The sequence below is a fragment of the Orcinus orca genome, chromosome 13, assembly GCF_937001465.1.
Source record: "Orcinus orca chromosome 13, mOrcOrc1.1, whole genome shotgun sequence".
Taxonomy (NCBI): Eukaryota; Metazoa; Chordata; class Mammalia; order Artiodactyla; family Delphinidae; genus Orcinus; species Orcinus orca.
Window position 1 is genome coordinate 31,334,148 of NC_064571.1, and position 22,266 is coordinate 31,356,413.

Below are 22,266 nucleotides of genomic sequence, written 5' to 3' on the forward strand. Positions count from 1 at the left end.
AAAGGCTACTTTGTCTTTGTAGTTTCAAGTTAATATTAAATGACTTGCTAGGAGCTACCTTAAATGGGTCCTGGCAAAAATAGCAGATGTTACCAGACGCAGAAAAAATGTCTTTCTAAGCCATTAAAAAAGTCAAGCAAGGTTTTACTCAAACCTACCTGAGCCAAACATGCTGTAATTGAATTTTACCCAGAAAAATTGAGAGTTTTAAGAAATCTTTGACCTGTACCAGTTGAAGCAAAGTCAAACACTGTCACGCCTATGATTTCCAGTAACACAAGAAGAATCACCAAACATCCCAAGTCTCAGTGGTTGTAGAGAAGCCTGTCTGCAGAGGCCAGCAAGTCTTTAATAAATCAGCCACAAACACAACATGGTATTTTAAATATACAGTAGGAACATTTATTTTAACACTTCTAAAAGATATTTCTCCATGCCTGATGATTTGATATAAAAATCAAACCCATCATACTTTCCCCTTCAGTCTCTCTACATCAAGGGCAATCAAAATTTGTACAACATGAATATTTGCTTCTGAAACAAAAATTACAAATTAAGTGATAACAAAAATACACAAATCAACTGGACCCTAAACGAATTTCTAATGAATTTTTTCCCCTTTCCCCCAATCACCTAGAGCTTCTTTCTTCAGCCTCATTCTGCTCCTTTTCCTTTCTTTGCTTGGCCATGAACTTCTGTTAAAAGCAATTCATAATATAAAATATTTATTAGATGTTGCTTTGCTGTGTTACAAATGTATCTAATATATTTCACTGTATTTATAATTTAAAGAGCTTGATCCTACAGAATAAAGATTAGAAACACAGTGCCTTACATTAACATTCCTTCCTTCCATTTGTGAATCATCTGATATTTATGATATACTTATGCATTATCTTGATGCTTGGGGACTCAGTGGTCAAGAAGATAGATAAGGCCCCTTACCTCATGGAGCTGACATTCTAGTAGGGGAAGAGAAACAATAAAAGAATGAACAAGATAATTTAGGGGGTGGTGGTAAGTATTATAAAGGAAAGAAAGACTGTAAAGCAAATGAGATTGACTGCTTTTTGGGTTGGGAGGAGTGTTCTACTTTAGCTAGGTCTTTCTTTGTCAGAGGCCTTTCAGGGAAGCTGTTATTTGAGTTGAGACCTAAAAGATGAGGAAGAACCAGCTATACAAGGGGGGCTGGGAGAGGGCAAAGGAACAGCAATATAAAGGTGCAAAGGCAGCAAAGGGGCCTTTCATGTACGAACAACAAGAGAGCCAAAAAAGCTGAAACACAGTGAGCAATAACAGCGAGGTCAGAGAAGCAGGAAAAAATTCAGATCATGTAGGGCCTTACAGACCCACAATAAGAAGTTTGCATATTATTCCAAGTGTAATATGAAGCCAGTGGAAGATTTCAAGTGGAAAAGTGACATGTTAAGAGCATAGGTAGCACAGCACAATGTTTAAGGGCATAAGCTTAGAATAAAACAAAGGTAGGTTCAAATCCTAAATCTGCCACTAACTAGCTATGTGATCTTGGGGATTGGGTACTCTTTAATCCTGTTTCCTCATCTTCAAAATTGGAACTGATAGCATCTACCTCATAAAATTGATTGGGGGACTGAATAAGCTTCCAGCAAATAACAGCTCAATGAATGTTAGATGAGTGTCTGTGCCACAAATTCAATACAGAGGATATATATAAAGCAACTCTCAAACACTCAGGAGGAATCAGAACCACTGTTTCAATTATGGCTAATGATGATTCTCTAGAGTTCTAATCTAAGTGTGTCCCAAAGCCATGTACAACTAAAAACAGGGGTGGTAGTAGTGAGGAAATGGATTAAATAAAGTTAAGTGGATTCTTTGGCTATACAAGTCTGAAACTTTAACATGTTATGTGTCCATGACTCTGCAAGAGGGCATCAGAATATACAGTTTCCCACACTTTAATGGAGTGTCACATGGGACTAGTGATATACAAAATCTACTCTGGCAAACGCTGCCAGAGGAAAAGGAATAAAAACTAGGAGTTACTGGCAAGATACAGTGAAGGACATGAATAGTACTTTGAACTTAAGAGGAATAAACAAACCTTAAAAAGTTCTTCCAAAAGGAAAGAATGTACATTTTGTGTGGACACTTCAGTAGTTTGACTATAATACCACCACCTGAAGATTTGATGAGTTAAAAATAAGAAATATCTACCTCTGTATTTTGCTTATGACGTGTACTCCTGCAGTGATTTGTCATTGCTTTTTCACCTGAGTAGAAGAGGGAACAAATTGGACAGAAGAATCCAGCCTTCGGTACAAGAAAGTCTAAATCTAGAGGACAGGAAGAGAGAGGGGGAAGAGGAAGGAAAAAAATTAACGATAATTTATCTAGAGCTGTGTTAATTTATCTGAACATGATAAACATACTAAGCACAGTATACATTTATGTACAAACATAATACACACTGTTATATATCTAGGGATCAAGAGCAATTAAGCCTCTAATCACAAAACCGAAGTCTTTATTTTTAAACAAATTCTGTAATATTCCAGAGCCTCCAGGAATGGCAGGGAATTCCTTCAGAATAGCAGTTCACTGGAAAAGAATCTGGCAGTCTTTGAAATAAACCTCTTAGGAATCCACTGTTAAAATAAAACAGGGAGAAGAGGCAAAATGATAGTCAACTGTCTGCTTGAGGAATACAATGGGTAAACAAATAAGGTGCCCCTTAGCTCATCTGAGCTGGCCATGAACAAAGTTTGCTAGCTAAGCTTTTCCATCATGTCCTACTCAACTGGAATTTCTGCCTGGGCAAGTATAACTCAATTCTTACCAGAGCAACAAAGAGAGTACATATCCCAGACTTCACGAGTGCAATAAAAATATCTTTGTCAGGTAAAAACACAGCTTAATAAACTGTTCTCAGAAATGCCAGTGTGCAAAGCTTGCTAATTTCCACTCTAATCATCTAAGCAAGGTCATTGCATTACTCATCTAAACAACAGAACACTTATTACGGTTCTGAATTTTTATTTCACATGGATAAGGAAAAAATGTCATTTTTACTTTACCTTCAGGGACATCAGGTGCCACTGATTTCCCCAAAGAAGAGTCCTCAATCTTCTTGCGTTTTCTTTCTGGTTCTGAATCCATTAATCCAGATTCTTCATCGACTAAAGTCATTAAATTTTTCAAGGAAAAAAAAAGTTATTCAAAATAGATTTATAGATTTTATACTAAGTGATGTTATCTGAAGCTGACATCAGATAATCTCTGCCTTCAAAGATTAATCTATGAAAAAAAAGATTAATTTATGGATCATCTCTCTAAGTAAACCTTTCTTGGTTAATCCCACCCGACTATTCTTCCAAGAGTCTTTATATAAGGAATAAATGGGTAAATCTGTTCAACCTTATTAAATAGATTCAAGGATATGGGACTAAAGCTTAGCAGCATATTTTATTTACACATTGTTCAGGAAAAATTTTAAAGGTAATGGAAGAACTTCAAGTTCTATATTACTGGCAAGAGTTAACGTGTGTATGAAAAAGTGCTGGGGTGGGAGATGAGTGTGGATCGAGGAGAAAAGGACACGAGCAGAGAATAATTCTGCGGTCCTGTATTGAAACCCTTCCAACCAAGAAAAACAAAGCCTAAACTGATGGACTAAGACCCTTGTTAGACTGAATCACAAGTGAAACTACAAACATTCAAACTCAGCAAGGTGAATTAACATGTAAGAAGCACTCAATGTTATCAGCAAAATGCCTAACAGGATCTCGGGGGAAGACAAAAACAAAAACTGGTTCCAAGCAATTCTGGTTACCCTCAGCAGCTGAAATACCTAACTGTTGTAAAGCACCGGACAAATCTCTCTCACATACATATCATTCATTTAGCTTTTATCTCGTGTGAGACAGGCAGGTCAAATCATTATTATCCCTATTTCTTCACAGATGGAGAAAAAAAAACCAAAAGAGGTAAGAAACTGATTATGTCCAAGGATGCATAGCCAGTAAGTGACAGAGACTTGTGACTTCAAGTTCAGTGCTCTCCCCATGTAACTGGGCTACTCTTTCCCTAATCTGAGGGGATGGTTAGAAACTATGAAATCGTTATTTACTGTTCTCTTACTCCTTGCATTCTACCAGTCATCAAGTCCCAAAGAGTCGATTAAAAAGGCTGTCTCGCTTTTCTTGACTTGATGCTTAAAACAGCCTCCAGTGTCTTGCTACAACCGTCAACAGAGTAATACTTTCTCAAACACATTTGCTGCTACCACGCCAAAGGCACCTTTATCTAATAATAACAACAACAATAATACATATTATATATAATTACATAATTAAGAGATTAAAACAAATATTTTAAGTTTAAAATTATTTAAAAAATGACTTTTTCTTAAGCTAGGTTCTTTCATCAAATATATTGTCTATTAATGAAAATAAATGGTTACAAAAGCAGTAAAGAAATGATTCTTTTTCTGTTCTTCTGTTGAGATGAGGCAGTTCTAAGCAAGCTGGTAGCTGAAGTTGCCCTATCACAACAGAAATCCCGAGGGGGGAAAGCCCTCATGAAATTATGCTAGAAGCATTTGTCAGTTAGTAAAACCATTGACTATGGCTTGGTATCAAGGAGAGGTTAATGGAGAACAATAAACAAAGGAGGAGTACCCACTTAGCCAAGGGAGAGAGCATCAAGAAAGAGTACATAATCAACAGTAACAAATGATGCAGAGAAGTCAAATAAGACTAAATTAAGAAGAAAAAAACTTAATCCAGTATGACAACAAGCAGAAGGGTTTTAGGTTTTTATTACACCTGGTTAGGAAATGGGAAAGGAAGGAGGCCTAAATAAACTGTGGAGCAGCACTGAGGACCCAGCTGAGAGCTAGGTCAATGAGATTCCACTGAATCACAGGTGGTAGTTTTTCCTTAGAGAACATAGGATACAAAAGCAGGAGGGCAATGAGGGTGCTGTTTTGAAGGAGAATGGTACTAGGGATTTAGGATTTTGCTATGAATATATGGACACAATGACAAATACTTGTTAAGTAACTGCAGTATTCTAGACACTGTTCCCTATTTCTTTCAACATAAACTGTATTAATGTTATTAAGACATCTTATTTAACTCATGGCTGCCTGCTTGGCAGCATCCACAAAGCAAGGGACCTGGTACGCAAATTAAAGCTAGTTAATAAATAATTTTTACTTGATGCTGCAACATGGTCAGAATAACCTTTCACAGATCATTTCCACGAAATTTGTCACATTCTATTATAATAGGATCACATATTATTCTCTATTATCCCATTCCATTATGTTCCATTATCTCTATAATTGCAAAGATAAAAATCTTTATCCAGATCTAATCATTAATGGGCTGCCTTCCCTCACTCCCTCAACTCCCATCCCTGCTCTGTTGACTCTTTTTCTACTTTTCTTCTTAGACAGTAGATCTTTGGAACTTTAACCACCTCCTCATATTGTGTTACTCTCCCCCACTTCTATCGATCCTGCTTTACCTTCACTAATTTGGAAGGCCTCTTCATCTTTTGCTGGTTCTGCCGTAACAGCTTTTTCTGATGGTGGCGTTTTCCCAATTCTAACTCTCTTGGCTGGCACTTTAGCTTTAAAGAGAAAGTCTAATTTATTGCTACAGTAACAGTGTTTAAATTGCTTTTAACTCTGAATAACAACTTTAACACCTTTTTTGCAAACAAGATAGATATTACTCAAATTTGGGAAGGAAACCTATTTCTAATATAAAATAGAAGAATTCTGTTTTTAAAAATTCAGCACTAGTCTAAGCATTCTCCTTTTATTTTCCCACTTATCCTGATCAAAACTCCACCTTCCCACCTGCTTTTCTCAAGGAGCCTACACACATTTTTCTATTTTGTTCAAGACTGTGGGACCTTGCTAGTATTTTTTATTCTTAGTTTGGTTAAATCTTTCAAGATTTTTGTATTTGAAATTATTTTGATCTCCCTAAAGTACTGAAAGTGAGCTGACCTATTATTCTATACCATCAAAATATTACTTAAAAGTGAAATGGTACCTTCACAAATTTTCCCAAATCCTAAGTCTAAGCAAAAACTAGGAGGCAGGCTGGTATAAACAGCCTTCTACTTATCAAAAGCTGTATTTTCTCAAAAATACAAACATATCATTTTCATTCCAATTCTAATCTGGGTATTTTAGTTTGCTTTCTGGCTTTGTTATCTTTTCTTGAGATACAGTAACTTGGGGTAGGGTCTGAACTAAGAGAAATTTGTGAAACTTGAACATATTTCTTTGGAAAGTATCACTTGGCCATAACTATCTGTTGGCTTCTTATGTCAATACACAGTGAAATTATTGGTAATGCTGTAACATATATTTAAAAAAATTTTTAATGTAGTCCCCTCATAAAACAAAAGCTACCACTTCTGGATATCTACCTGCTAAGTGTCTTTCAATCATGGTTTTCAGATCTTCTTCCATAACATTCTCATTTACTGGACCCACTTGGGACAAAGCTTCAAGTTTTGTCTTCTTTGTGTCCATAGCTCTCTTTTTTCTATCCCCTCTTTTATCGGTGGGATGGTCATGTTTGCTTTGTGTTAATTCAACTTTTAAATCATTGTCTCCATCTTCCTCCTCTCCAACTTCATCAACAGTAACAAAATTAAGCTCTTCTTTAAGGTTGTTAAAATCTGCCAGAGAGTCTTCATCCTCTTCAGTTACTTCATCTAATGTCACTAAATGCAGATCACTGCTGTCATCCTGTATTTCATCTACAGTAACTAAAGCAGAAGGGTCTTCAGGCATATGAGAAGAAATGAACCCAATGGAATCCCTTCCAGTATTTTCCTCATCTCCTTTAGTATTTAAAGCAGCAAAACTTATGTCTGCTGACTCATTTAAAGGTAGCTCTTCCACTTCTCCAATTTCATCCACAGTTACCAAGCGTTCCTGTTTGAGAAGATCTTGTTCTTCAGCCACTGACAGTACAGTAACATCTTTAGGTTCACTGTGGGAAATGCAATCATCTTGATCAATTAACTCATCTAATGTAAGAAGTGAATTTGAATTTTTTACCATTTCTTCCATATTTATTTCTTCTTCATCAATTACTTCATCCACAGTGACTAGAGCTTGTGCTATATGTGTAGCTGCATCTTCTTCTTCCCCAATCTCATCCAATGTTACAAAAGATAATTCTCCCTCAACAACACGAGAAGCAGAGACTTTCCCCTTCTTCTTCTTCAAGTTAAGTTCAGAGGAAGGGGTATTTTTGAGAGCTTCTTTCCTTTTTCCCTTCAGTGGATTCTGCTTGGCTTGAAAAGGATTCACTTCTTCTATAACTTCATCCACAGTAACAAATTCATCCAAATTAAATGGAAATAAGGGTTCCTGTTGGAAAGGTAAAAAAACTCACAGAATTGTGAACAACTACTGATAACTGGCTAGATTCCATACAGTCTCAATAAATGTGCATGACATATCTATCATTTGTGAGAATTTCAGTATAGAGATGTTTCCAAAAGCTGAAATTAGTTATTTTTCAAAGCCCCACAAACAAATCCAAAGAGTGAACAATGCCAAAGGTAAAATCCTAACAATATCAATCTAATTCCACCTTTACTTAATTTCAGTAAGATTACAATTATTTCCTAAATGATGTGCGAATTGGAAATATGATGTACAAAAATACTACATTAAGAGCATTTATCAAACAATTAATATAATATAAAGAATTTACTATTCCATACGTTAAATGATATCTAGCAAGTGTTTTGGAGACTTCATGGACTACTAAAAGCACCTCAAATGCAACTAGAAAGTTAATAGCTAACTAGATTGTTCCATCAATCAATTTATATACATATTTTAAGATGTGTAATACTAAGATACAGGCACATTTTGCTTTATTGCACTTTGCTTTATTGTACTTTGCAGATACTACTTTTTACAAATTGAAGATTTGTGGAAACCCTGTGATAAGTCTAATGGCGCCATTTTTCCAACAGCACTTGCTAACTTCATGTCTCTGTGTCACATTTCAGTAATTCTCACAATATGCAAACTTCTTCATTATTATTATATTTGTTATGGTGATCTCTGGTCAGTGACCTTTGATGTTACTACTGCAAAAAGATTATGATTCACTGAAGACTCAGAAGATGGTTAGCATTTTTTAGCAATAAGGTACTTAATTAAGGTATGCACATTTTTTTAAAGACACAATGCTACCGTACACTTAATAGAGTACAGTATAGTATAAACATAACTTTTACATGTACTGGGAAACCAAAAAATATGTGTGACTCACTTTTATTGAGATATTTACTTTACTATTCTGGTCTGGAACAGAACTTCTAGTATCTCTGAGGTATGCCTATATAAGATTTATATTTTGAGAAAGTTATATGGAAAATTTATTACTAAGACTTAATGACAAATATGACTGCACTTGAAAAAAAAATAGTATCTGTAATTTGAAAAATGGTGCCAATTACTAAAGAAAATAAATTCCTGGCAGGCCTCCTACACATTTAGTACACTATCAATGGTCAATTACTAGTAAATATAATAATGGCATTACAATACATACCCAGTAAATTTAGGGCAGGAGGGGGAATCTGTAAGCAACTGTACTATCAATTTATTAAGCCATGGAAGAACCATAATCCTTACTTCTGCTTCTTAAACTACTAACATTTCTCCTTGCCCTAATAAAACAGACCCAAATTTATGCCCTACCAGGGGAAAAAAGTAAAATAACTGAAAAAATATTCTATGAATAACAGAAATCTAAAATACCAAACAGCCAAATATATTGTAACATGTTTATTTGGCAGCAGAAGTCAGTACCAAGAAAGTAAATCTTAAAGCCCATCTAGTTAGGATAAATTGAGCCATACCAAAAGGATAACAAAATGGAGAGGACTCAAGTCAAATGTCAACCTCCTTTACATAGATGATTTTATTCTGTGTTACAACCCATTCCTACTGATGTGAGACTGGATGTGTCTTCCTACTCTAATCCCCTTTCCATCCCTGTGTAACTTTTTGCCCCACACCAAGAACAAACTATTTAGCCTAGCTCAAGGTCAGAAAACGAACTGGTGGTGGGGTCAAAAATATACTATCTCATTCCTGTCCCTTGCTCTATATCAAACTAATTATTACAGGAGAGACACAAGTTACAAGGTGGACGAACTCTTTTATGGAATGATGGAATAGATGGGTCTGTGTTAGTAGATTGTTTCTTACCTCTTTGGGTTTGGAACTTCTACCAGTGGTGCTTTTAGAAGTCTTAGTGTTTTGCCCAGTCAAAGTCTGAAATATTAAATAAGAAATACAGAAAAACAGAATTTACAACTAGGTTATTAATGTTCTTTAAAACACAAAAAGAATTCAAACAGCAAATACTACCCAAACACATTCAATTATACAAATATTTAACAGGTATACCAAGCTAAGTCAACAATCATTTAACAGTATAGGCATCATCTCCGTAAGCTGTAGTTAAATTCAGTTTTACTGTCTAAGTTGGGCCATCAGTAAGCTGATAAAGGGAGCTTCAATTTAACAGAGAAAACTGTTTCCCACTTCAGGAGCAGAGTGCTAAATCACCTCAGGAGATTCAATGCAGAATATATTTTTTTTTAAATACAAAGTTTTATTTCTGACCACACTTTATCCAAATAATGCTTTCACACCTGTTAATAAATTATAGACTTGAGCTTATTATTCTAAGTGTCTACTGGCTTAAATCAATGGAGTCATTTAAGAAAGGGAAAAGGGAGCTTGGGGGCAAAGGGAGTGAGGAGATGAAAGCATAAAACAAGATTACATCTCCTACTCCTTAGCTACAACAGAGATAATCACTTCATAGATTCTCTGAACATTCTTCCTACCCTCCTCACCTTATTGTTGCTGTCATCCCGTTTCATGGCAGAAGGTTTAGCCTCTGTTTCCTGAGACTGTTTCGTAATATCCCTGTAATCCAGTTTAGAATCTTTGCCTTGCAGGGCTGAGATCCTTCCACTGCCTCCTCTGGTGACACTGCTCTGAGTGGGTTTCAATTTACTGCTGTTTTCAGCCAAGCCTGATCTGGCACTTGTAGGTTTAAGGAGACCCAATTCCTTGGCTGAAAGTTTCTTTTCAGCATTTATTTGATCTCTGAGTACAGATTTTAGAAAACTTTTCTGGTTTTCAGATTTTGAAGCTGTAGCTTTTGCCTTTAGAGAAGAGACCATACCAGCCTTGATGCCTGATTTACTGCTAGATGCATTTGATGCAGGCAGCATACTAATTTTACTAGTTTCATCAGACTTATTGGCCTGAACCACTCCTTTATTTGGGCATGCCTTGGTCACTGAGTTTTCTGCAGGCTTTTCTTTCATTGCAGCCACAATCTTTTCCAACTTCTCTGCAACCATCTTATCATCATTCTTTTCAGCCTTCTCCATTCGTATTTGCAGATCCATTCTGGTTTCCTTGGTATTTAATTCATTCTCCTCCTTTTCATCCATATTACTTTTTGCAGAAATTCCCTTTGTGCTCACTGCCTGCTCATCCCCAGTGGAAATTCCAGGTACTAAGGCCACAACACAAGTAGATGGTACTATTTCTGAAACAGTTTCATGTTTGTCTACTTCAGCTACAGCTTCTATCATAGACTGTGTAATCTTAGAAAAGAAATCTTCTGCTTCAGATGGAGAGTCTTCTAGAATTCCTTTGATGTTCCTTTCTTCTATAAATGCACTATCAGATGATGATAATTCTGTTTCAGGGTTAATAATTTCTGCCTCTTCCTTCTCAAAGTCACTGGCATACACCTGCTGATTTAAAACAGACTGCTCTCCATTTTCAGTGAATAAGTCAATACTGGCTGGAGTGGATGCTACAAGAGGAATTTCCACTTTGACCTCCTCTCCCTGAGTTTCAACTTCAAATGTTTCAATAGCAAAGTCAGAGACACATAGGGCTTTTTCTGGTTCTTCCTCACAAGGCTCTTCCTGTTGTATAAAAGTTTCTATTTGAATGCTGGGAATAGATTCTTCTTCAACTTCACTAGGTTTAACAGAGGGACTATCAGCTGCTCTTTGCACCTCACTTTCATCAACTGGACGGTTTTTCAAGTCAGGGCTAAAAGTATTTAAAAACAAAAAGAACACAAACAAAAACACAAACAAAAATCAAACTATGATGAGAATTCAACCATCATAAATAGTCCTGTCGATGCTAATTGTTAAGACTTCCTGATACAAGAGCAATAAGCATTGGGAAATCCAGTCAATCAGCATTATAATGGTTAAGAAGTTTTGATGTAAATATACAAATAACATAAAATTTTAAAAAGATCCTCCATTGCACTAAAGATTTCTTTTTAGTTCAAAGGAAATTATGGCAATATTATGACCATTGATACAATCATTTTACTCATATAAGGTATAATCATTTTTTTTTTCCTTCTGTGTCAAGTTGCCCCTGAGACCAGAAGGCTGAATGTGAATTTGAGACATCTCAAATTATTATTAGGTCCTATCTCCCCAACAGTGGTAACTGAAATAATAAAATATGTTTATGGTTCGTGAAACTAATGATCCTTGCATTAAAATTTACAATTTTATAAGTGAGCCTTACCTAAAAGGAATAGAAACTGATAGGCCACAGTTATCTTAACCACGTCACCTCTTTCTTTTGGATGTGAAACAGATTTGTTTTCAATTTCCCAAGAACTGCATTTATTAGTAATACTTAAAAGAAAACTTTCTTTGGAAATGTCTTTTAAATACTCTGTTGGAGATTTAAAGTTAGAGGCAAAGCTGATACAATCACCTTAACATAAACACGTATTCTTATTATAAAGTATGTGCCTTTGGCTATATCACAAGAAGAAATTTGTTAAAAGAAATCCTTCCAGTTACAGAGACTAATTTAAGATTCTAATACATAGCTTAAAATTTTAAGTAAAATTATTTAGAAGAAATGGAGGAAATACATGGCAAATACATGCAACTGATCTAATTCATCAAGGTCCTCCCAAATCCAACATAAAAATAAAAGTGTGCGATACAACTATTTTCACTGAGACAGAATAAACTGTTTTTATATTAATGCTCCATAGATAAGAGATTATCCTGAATAGTAATAAGGAAAATCTTAGCTTCTGAAGACACATCCAGCACGCTGTCAACACAATAATGTTTAACAAATACATCTGCTTAATTACATTAGAAGGTACAGCTTGGAAAAAGACTCCAGAAAGTGATCCTGCCATATCAATATCTCAGTGTTGACTTTTTCCTCCTACTCTTCAAGGAAGGAGGGGATGAGACATCCCTTTTGATATGCTTCTCAAAGGGTGGCTATATACTCTTTAGTTACTGCAAGATGGTGTCCGTGTCCTGAGACATTAATAATATTTCAGAAGTTTGGAAAAAGTGCTACCACATCAGGGTCTAATCATATGAGCCAATAAACTATTCCTCCCTCCTCCAATGATGGTAAGTTTAAACTTCCAGAGGAGAAAACTTTTCTAAGAGATCAGAGAAACACCTCTTAAAGAAAAGCCATTAAGGCAAAGAGTTTGAGGAATTTATTTAAGTTAAAAAGTCAGTAACCATAGACCTTTATCAAATAATATTCTAGTCAACTGTATAAGCTATCCTTTGTATGCTGAAAGGGTTTAAAGGTTTGTACTTGAAATGATTCACATCCCTTCTATTAAAAAATACCAATGGGGGCTTCCCTGGTGGCACAGTGGTTGAGGGTCCGCCTGCCGATGCAGGGGACACGGGTTCGTGCCCCGGTCCAGGAAGATCCCACATGCCGCAGAGCGGCTGGGCCCGTGAGCCATGGCCGCTGGGCCTGCGTGTCTGGAGCCTGTGCTCCACAACGGGAGAGGCCACAACAGTGAGAGGCCCGTGTACCGCAAACAAACAAACAAAAAAAACCAATGGCTGATTTTTGGTGTTCCAAATTCTTAGGAAAAGTAAAAAAAAAAACTTGCAGCCAAGTACAAGTATGACAAAGAAAAAGTTGTGATATTCAGTTAAAGCAGTTATGTAAATATTATTTCTCAAGAAATAAGCTTTCATTTTTAAGTTACAAGACTCATTTCCAATAATGAACATTAAATTCAAACTCCTGCCTCAGTACAGAACTGCATATTAACCCTAAAGGCTTTACAAACTAGAGCTATACAAAAACACCAATTTACTGGGCTTTAGAAGGAGAACAATGGAGATTTTGATTCCTGGCTCTAGGATATAGCAAGTCCTCCCCCTTTACCACATTTAAAGTTTGTCAGTAAATTTAAAAAGCTGTTATCTTTTATATAAAATGAATCACTATGCAGTTTCACACTTGAAACAGACAGCATGAACCTACTTAGGAAAATGGTTTAATTCCATATTTGTTCTTGTGTGCCAGTCTTTTAAAATTATAGTGCTTTCTTCATAGGATTTATTTTCCAAAACTTAGTACCTAGTTTTCTGGCTGATATGGTAAAAACCTTCCGTGTTCATCAAGTTAGCTTGGAAAGTCAGTTTGAGATGTCAAATAAATGAAATTATTAACACCAGAATATAAAAAACAGTCTTTTAAAAGAACAAAGAAAACAAAATCATATTCTGGAAACTGGACCGAAAAAGGATTCCAGGAAGGCTGGGTTCAGGATAGGGGTATCTAATTTCCCACTCCCCTGTCCTACCCCACCCCTCCATAAAACCAGGGTTTCAAAATCTTCAGAGAAGGTATATAGTAAAAGCTGGCCATGAGAACAAAGGTTAACACCATACCATACACTTTCTAAGAAACTTTAGACTGAGACATAACACTGAAGATCAGTATTTATTTCAGAGGGCCACTGAGTACTACTGCCCAACATTATTAATGAACTGGTGAACATTTCCTCTTGCACCCTTATTTGGAGCCTTAATCATATGATAAATAAATAATGTTCACATGGGGTTGGTTAAAACAGGGAAAATGTGGAATTTTATTAAATTATTAATATATCCATGTGAGATTTCTTTTAAAAAGGAAACAAATACTCTACATTAACTATAAACAAGAGGATCATGTTAACGAATTAGCATCCACAAGTGCTTAAAAAAAAAAAACAAGGACCAGTATTTTCTCAGGATCAGCTTACTCTAATAAAGAAATGTGACGTATTCAGCCACATCCCATGTCTTTTTTCTCTAATGTCATACAAGTCAGAAAAAAACTGCAAAGTGGGAATTAAGAAATTATTAGTGCTAGAACTTTAAAAATTAATAAGATTAGACAACTACTTGTAAATTCATTAAGACATATCTGATTTTAAAAGATAAGTGAAAACAATGAAAGAGAAAATGACCAAACGCACACAATAACTATTCTTTTGGCCGTGAAAGAAACTGTCAAATGAAACATATAAAATGGATTTTTGGAAGAGCCTGCTTAATTACCAGCCAGAGTTACTACAGGCAAACTGCAGGTCTATCTATACTACTACATGCAGCACTGTTACTTATTCAGCCCTTTGCGGGCTTTTGTAGCAAACACTGCTTGCTGTTATTACTTCTTAGGCATGTAAATATAATTGGTATGCTGATGTGCAACTTAAAAAAGTCTGTGTGCGGGGCTTCCCTGGTGGCACAGTGGTTGAGAGTCCGCCTACCGATGCAGGGGACATGGGTTCATGCCCCGGTCTGGGAAGATCCCACATGCCGCGGAGCGGAGCGGCTGGGCCGGGCCCGTGAGCCATGGCCGCTGAGCCTGCGCGTCCGGAGCCTGTGCTCCGCAACGGGAGAGGCCACAACAGTGAGAGGCCTGTGTACCGCAAAAAAAAAAAAAAAAAAAAGTCTGTGTGGATACATATAGCCAACCTATTGCTTAAAGTTACCGATATATTTTAATGTACTCATAATCATCTTTATCATTTAAAAGTCTCATTTTATAAAAATTAATTACTGAGAAGAAAAATCTATAAGACATCCTGTTTTTCAGGCATCTTATAATTAGGCAGTGTATCAAATAAAATAAACTTTCCATATTTAAACACTCAAACTCCTCTTTCAAACTGATAAGCTCTTACTCCACTGACTAAGAAATAAGGGTAAACCACTTAGTATGAAAGAGAGAAAGAATTCTCTATCAGTGATTCCCAATGAAGAACAGTAAAAGGGAGGTTATTCATTGGTGGGACAAGGGTGGTGATAAGTGTGGTATTCATCAGGATGAGGAAGTCACTACGAACAGGATATACTGTATGTGGTCAAAAAAAGTTGTGAGTTACCAGTTTGTATAGACTCTGAAGAACAACCTTTCAACCTCTGAAAATATAAAGCAGTGTACATATTATTTTGTTTTATACCAAAATACACACTAAATATTATCTTTCTGGTTTTAAAAACTCAATGAAAATTTAAAAGGATTATACAAACTTAAAATTTACACTGTGCCTATTTTGGAATAGAAAAATCTAACAAGAATATAATACTGATAACAGAGTTGAGCTGTTCAAGAGTCTTAGCAAAACATTTCATAAAGAAGGCAAATTTATATATTTAATTCAAACTGTGTGTATACATTCACTTCTCCTAAAAAAAAAAAATCAGTAAATATCTGAAAGAGACCAAAAATAATAACAAAAAAAGCCCCTAGGTCAAACAGAGCCCTCCAAAAACCCCAAAACAAAAAACACCTTCATAACACTCATAAAAGATACAAACTTTTTGTTACTAGTGAACAACTACCATAAAATACAGAAATAATATTCAGTAATTAACTACGTACTATAAAAACTGTTAGCAAACTTAAAGCAACATACCTTTTTTTCCCTAGTTCTGGGTCTTTCTCAGCTTCAGCCTGTAATATAATTCCACATTTTATTAGAGGTTATTCTACTGGATTTAAAATATTTAACTCATCAATGCAGTGTTTTCAGTTCTTAAAATCTAAGCTAAAAAAAAAACCCATACCTTAAAAATATATCAAAACAGATAGTTTTCAGTGTCCACATAACCATCAGCTTCTAGAATTTTTTTCCCATTTTTAGATAAAGATCTCTAAATAAGATTATACAGAATAAATGACACACAGAAATTAATGAGAAAAATAAGTTTCCATAATGTTTATAATAAATAAGAAAATTTTAACTTTAAAAGCCTGGAAATACCACCTTTTGCTAAGAATAAAAACAATCAACCTGAAATATCAACATATTTTTTGTGCAATTATTATTTTAAAAGACTTCTATTTATGACAGACTAGTTGACTTAGAAAGCTTTCTACTCAAAACACATAGAAGTGCTGGACAAAATTTAACAATAATCCTTTTAAACATGAACCTGAACCACCAAGAAAGCAATGTCCTGGGGCCCAAAATGAAAGGAGGAATTAAAATTCAGTGCTTATGTACCAAGCACTGATCCAGGTACTTAGGATACATCACTGGACAAACAGCAAAAATATCTGCCCTTTAGAACTTACATATACTAGCTGAAGGCTTTTTCTGTGGGGAATCGTGTGCTGAGTTGAGAATTATCTTTCTCTAGATTTTCTCAGATTAAAAGCCGAGAATTATATTGTATAGAAACTGAATAATATTTCTAGAGAGGTTCCCGGTGGGGTGCTGGAGTCCCAGAGTAAAGACCTTCTTTACTAGGGTATCTGATAAGGTATCCAGTCTACACTGTAATGGTATGTAAAGAAAATTAAAGATGGCAGTTGATAAGTCCCATCCACAGTGCTTACAAGCGGTCTTCTCATTCACGGGAGAAACTTGTTAGAGGAAACTGAAACCGAAACCAACCTATATGATAGTAGAGAAAATCTATACCAGATACCTGTATTAGCTAACTTGCTTCTTTATTCATAAATTAATAGAAGAGAAAAACAAATGCACAAGAGAGAACAAATTAAGGATACAAAACTGACTCAAGATATTTCAGAGAACTGCTTTAAAAACAACTCTAAAGAATACTCTCTAAAAAATTTTTCTAAAAAAAAATTCAATAGGATATAGCATCCATAATATCAGTACAGGTGCTACTTCCAGAAAGACAGAACATTAAAATTTGAAGAGAAGAAATATTCAAAGATATAAGAGGAAAATTTTCCTCAGGTGAAGAAACACTAATTTTTAGATTTCATAAATTCAATGAATGATCTAAGCAGGATATAGGAAGTAAGTCCCAAACCAAGTTAAAACCTTGCTCACTGTAGTAGCCATACTGATCCTCCTTGGAATTCCCGAACCACCAAATATGTCCTTAAGGCCTTAGCTCTTGTTCTCTCTAAAAACCTCTTCTCTTTGATACGTTAGTAGAGTTCGCTCTCTTACTTCTTTCTTTCAGGTCTCTCAAATAACTCTTTCTCAGAGGGGCCTGACCACTCTAAAATACACATACCCCCTGTACACCCCGCCACCCAGCACACTCTACCATTTTTTCTTGATTTTTCTCCACAGCACTTCATAGCACTTTTTACCACCTCACACTACGTGTGTGTGTGTGTGTGTGTGTGTGTGTGTGTGTATATATATATATATATATATATATAAAAAAAATAAGCTCCTTGAAGACTGGGCCATTGACTCCTCTGTTTACCAATGTATTCCAAAGTCTAAAACAGTGCTGGCATAGAGAAGGAATTAGATAACAATTTGCTAAACGAATTAGGAATAAATGCTAAAAGGTTTCAAAGAGAAAAAAAAATTACATAGAGGTAGGATTGGAATCAGCCTTCTCCTTAACAACACTGGTTAAGAAAAACAAAACAATAAAAGCAAGAACAATCTGAGCACAGAATTCTCCACCTGGACACACCATCAATGAAACATGTAAGAGAAAAATAAAGTCATTTCTAAATATGCAGGGATTTAGAAAGTTTACTGGCCATACATACTTTCTGGGAAAATTATTTGACAATATATTCTGGCAAACAGAAAGTAATCCAAGAGAGTAGGAGATACAGAGTCTAAGAAATAACAGAAGTAACTCAGAAGAGCAATAAAAAGAAAATCAAAGGTATATAGATGCTTTACAAAGCAAATGGCCATAAATTTAGAAGAGGGTGTCAGAAGGATAGCTCTAAGAAGAGAGCATATTCTATTCAACAAATAGTAATTAAGTTATGTGACCCGAGTAACATGAAGACAGTCTTCTTTTTTCCTTTCGACAACAAAAAACAACTCCTTAACTGTACAGGAAAGCCATAACCCAAATACTGAACAAAAACACAGCATCATTTTGAGAAAAGACTGCGAGTATAGGAGAGTCACTTCCAAGTGTGCAAATTACACGTATTTCTTTCTTTACAGAACCACTCTCATTACTAAATTCTGCAGTAAATATCTTCATAATCAAGATATCAAAAATGCAGGTACTGGGTTTCAGTACTTAGAATTATGCCTTCATACTCTGTATGCAAGGTAACTATAGTTATAGAATTAAAGGTTGTAACGTATTACATGTGGAAGTAACATTACAGGTAACAAATATGGGGGGAGGATATTGAACAGAGGGTAACATAGGATACTAATTAACTCATTATAAACATGGTAAATTAAAAACTGTTATTAAAAAAATCTGGGGGCAGGATTTATTTCCACCTCATAGTCTAGCTTAGGCTTTCATTACCTCTCATATAGACTATTACAACACCTTGAAATTAGTCCACCTGCCTCTACTATCCAATTTATGATTTGTTAAATGGATATAATGGACATTATGTGACATGCTCAAGATTACAAGGCTAGCTTATCAGTGGTTGAGCTAGTAAGTCTTTTACAATAAGTTAAATGTGCTCTTCAAGAATGAGGTTGAGTTAGGATGTGCGAAATAAAGCATTAATTTAGGCAGAAGTTTCATATAATTTCCACTTGTTTCATTTTCTTTAAGTCTAAGAATTTGGGACCACAATTCTGGAAGAAAAATTTCTGTGTAGTCTGTGTTTACTGTAATTCTGAACATAGTTGAAAGTCATAACTTGAAACATACCACAACACAAAGTTTTAAAAATATAATGTTCTGTTAAGAAAAAAAAAAAGTTAAAAACTTCAAAAAATTTTCTTCTGAAATCAGGTTAAACAAGGCACACAAATTTGTGCTTAAGGACTTCCCTGGTGGCCCAGTGGTTAAGAATCCGCCTGCCAATGCAGGGGACACAGGTTCGAGCCCTGGTCTGGGAAGATCCCACATGCCACAGAGCAACTAAGCCTGTGTACCACAACTACTGAGCCTGCGCTCTACAGCCTGCGAGCCACAACTACGGAGCCCGTGTGCCACAACTACTGAAGCCTGTGTGCCTAGAGCCTGTGCTCTGCAACAAGAGAAGCCACCACAATGAGAAGCCCGCATACCATAACGAAGAGTAGCCCCCGCTCGCTGCAACTAGAGAAAGCCTGCACGCAGCAACGAAGACCCAATGTAGCCAAAAACAAATAAATAAATTTATTTTAAAAAATAAATTTGTGCTTAAATCAGTATCATGATGCATTCATTTACTTATAGGTGATCTATTTAATTTGGATTTAGATGGCGGAATTTTCTCTTTCTTGAGCTAGCTCAAGAGTTTGGCAGATTAACAAAAACCTGCAGACACCAAATATAAGGCCCTATTTACCTCTTGCTATTGAGATACAATGAAACTATTAGAAAGAGAAAACATCTGAGTTTCAATTTAATTCTTTCAAAGGTAAACTATTCATAGTTTTCAAAGATTATTACTGTGCAAGCCAAGAACCTGTAAAATCTTCTTTCTTATAAAAGAAGAGAGTATAATAATTTAAACAAGTAAAAGAAAAAAACCAAACTTTTAACAGGAGGAAGTCAAAATGGATTCAATCTAGAGCTGCATTCTGGAGATAACCATGCTATGTATATGGCATCACTCTGCACATATGTCCATAGCAAGCATCAGAATGAATATGCTACATTTTCTAAAATTACCTCAATTTATTCTCATTTATACAAATTTATACTGTTCCATAAACCATGAAAATTGGAATAATGATTGCAAAATAAATTTTTAAAAGAAACAGTATCTAAACTCAGAATGAGTTTGACTACTGTCCAAGAATAATTCTCGAAATCAGCTTCAGAGTGTATCTTCTAGCTTTGGGAGAATGATCTTTATGCTTTCCTCATATTCTAAAAGCACAGAAGTTGATACAAAATAATCTTACCTCTGATGAGTCTAGCTTTGGAGATAATGTGCAGATCAATACATGGTTACCTATGTTCTGTGGATTTTGCTTCAGAAAGCTGTACATTGACTGAGCAGATTCAGGACTATCTAACTGAAGAATTGCCTTTGGAAAAGACAGAAAAGTATTAATTACTAGTTCCTAAAAAAATTAAAAGTAGAATTACCATAAGATCCAGCAATTTCATTTTTTAGTATATACTAAAAGAATTGAAAGCCAGAACTGGAACAAGTATTTGTACACCCATATTCATACCAGTATTATTCACAGTCAAAAGGTAGAAGCAACCCAAGTGTCGATCAACAGACGAGTAGATAAACACATGTGGTACATGCATACAATGGAATATTATTCAGCCTCAAGAAGGAAAATTCTGACATATGCTACAACACATGCTGGAAGACATGCTAAGTGAAATAAGCCAGACACAAAAGGACAAAAATTGTATGATTCCACTTATATGAGGTTTCTAAAGTAGTTAAATACAGAGACAGAAATTTAAGTTCTAGAACGGTGGTTGCCAGGGGCTAGGAAAAGGGGGGATGGAGAGCTGTTGTTTAATGGACAGGGAGTTTTAGTTTGTGAAAATGAAAAAGTTCTGGAGATGGATAGTGGTGATGGCTGCACAACAACATGAATATATTTAAATGCCACTGAACTGACACTTAAACATGGTTAAAGAAATTTCTTAAACATGTCAAAGAAATTAGTATCTACTACTTGGTCAATTAGGTATTTTTTATGAAGCAAATACTGTCAACTTTGCTATAAGACCCTTTCTACCTTTCTAGGTAATACATGGTTGACCAAAATCTAATTTTCATGGACACGACTGAATTAAATAGAGAAGATAGAGGGCACAGAAAACGTAAAGGGACTTTAGAAATACCTGGCTGACATCCTTTCATTTTATAAATAAGAACTAAAAGTGTAAACCAACTTAGCTAAGGTCACAAAGGTAGTTAAGGCTAGATGAACACAAGTCTGCACTTCCCCAAAAGATAATGCTCTTTGCACGTATTACCCTTCTCCCTTGTGCAAGTTTTTATTTCCCCTTCAAAGTAAGAGTTCTTCTTCCTGCCAAAGCCCAGGAGAAAATATGATGGTATATCATAATTCTGCTAAGAGGCTGAATAATGTTTATAGGTGCTTCAGTTCAGAAGCTGAATTAAAAGTTACAGACCATAAGAATATAGGGTTCAATTATATATTCTTTACAGAACATACAGCGAAAATAGAAGGGACCTTGTTACCTTGTTTTTATTACTCATGTATACGTGGTGATCCACTTTTCCAAACTGAAGTCCAACACAAAGTACACACTGAAGTCCATCTTCTGGTAAGTTATCAAGATGTACAAATCGATCGTAAATTTTATCTACGTTTGCCTGTAGTTTTTGTTTTTGTTTTTTTTAAAGAGACAGCACAGAAAAAGAGAAAAACAGCTAAAGTATCAAAGTGTAAAACACAGATTAACAATTTATTTTTCAGAGGTCAGGTAATGTCCTCTCCCAAGAGTAAGAAAATGACCATATAGGTAAAGATAGTGAGGTCTTAGTACTAGATGTGAATAATCAGTGAAACAATATACTAAAAAAGGAAGTATAATCTTTCTTCTATCAACATAATATGTACCCAAAACACTTAATATACCGAATATTTACCCAAGTCAGTTAATATGGCTCCAGAATCTAAAAAATATTGCACATTAGGACTCCTTTACCCTCTGTTTCTTATTTTTACCAAGAGAAGACTCATCTGACATCTCCATCACCTCAATATTTTAAAACTAGTGCTAAGATTTTCTTCAATTCCTGACAGGTGAACAATAAAACAACCAATGTTTCTATCAGTTAAACAAGTGTACAAAAGCATTTAAATGCAAAACTCACCTCTGGGTCATTTTCTCTAATCAAGGTTGTAAATATAGCTTCCTAGAAAGGCAAACAGAGGAAGATTGAAGGTGTAAGCTCTTTCTTATTTGTATATTTAATTTGTCAAGATTTACTGATATAATAATCTATATGAATAAGCATTAAGAACTATTTCATAAAATGAGAAGTAAGCAAAATTTCTGTTC

At 35.3% G+C, this 22,266-nt stretch overlaps 1 protein-coding gene across 9 annotated transcripts in view; it reads right to left on the reverse strand.

The window, feature by feature from the left end:
* Positions 1 to 376: 376 nt before the first annotated feature.
* Positions 377 to 22,266, reverse strand: part of ZNF638 (zinc finger protein 638) — an 84,145-nt gene continuing 62,255 nt past the window's right edge. For 7 of the 9 annotated variants that reach the window (XM_033400453.2, XM_033400454.2, XM_033400452.2 and 4 more), the window contains 11 exons: positions 22,079 to 22,120; positions 21,440 to 21,574; positions 20,166 to 20,291; positions 15,807 to 15,844; positions 9,907 to 11,131; positions 9,251 to 9,316; positions 6,433 to 7,387; positions 5,515 to 5,619; positions 3,060 to 3,161; positions 2,200 to 2,318; positions 377 to 695 (listed from right to left, as the gene is read on the reverse strand). In XM_033400453.2, coding sequence (XP_033256344.1) covers positions 630 to 695; positions 2,200 to 2,318; positions 3,060 to 3,161; positions 5,515 to 5,619; positions 6,433 to 7,387; positions 9,251 to 9,316; positions 9,907 to 11,131; positions 15,807 to 15,844; positions 20,166 to 20,291; positions 21,440 to 21,574; positions 22,079 to 22,120 — 2,979 coding nt within the window. In that variant the 3' untranslated portion in view covers positions 377 to 629. Of the gene's footprint in view, positions 696 to 739; positions 963 to 2,199; positions 2,319 to 3,059; positions 3,162 to 5,514; positions 5,620 to 6,432; positions 7,388 to 9,250; positions 9,317 to 9,906; positions 11,132 to 15,806; positions 15,845 to 20,165; positions 20,292 to 21,439; positions 21,575 to 22,078; positions 22,121 to 22,266 lie in introns of those variants that run through there. The other 2 variants (XM_033400456.2, XM_033400458.2) reach the window with 2 other exon arrangements.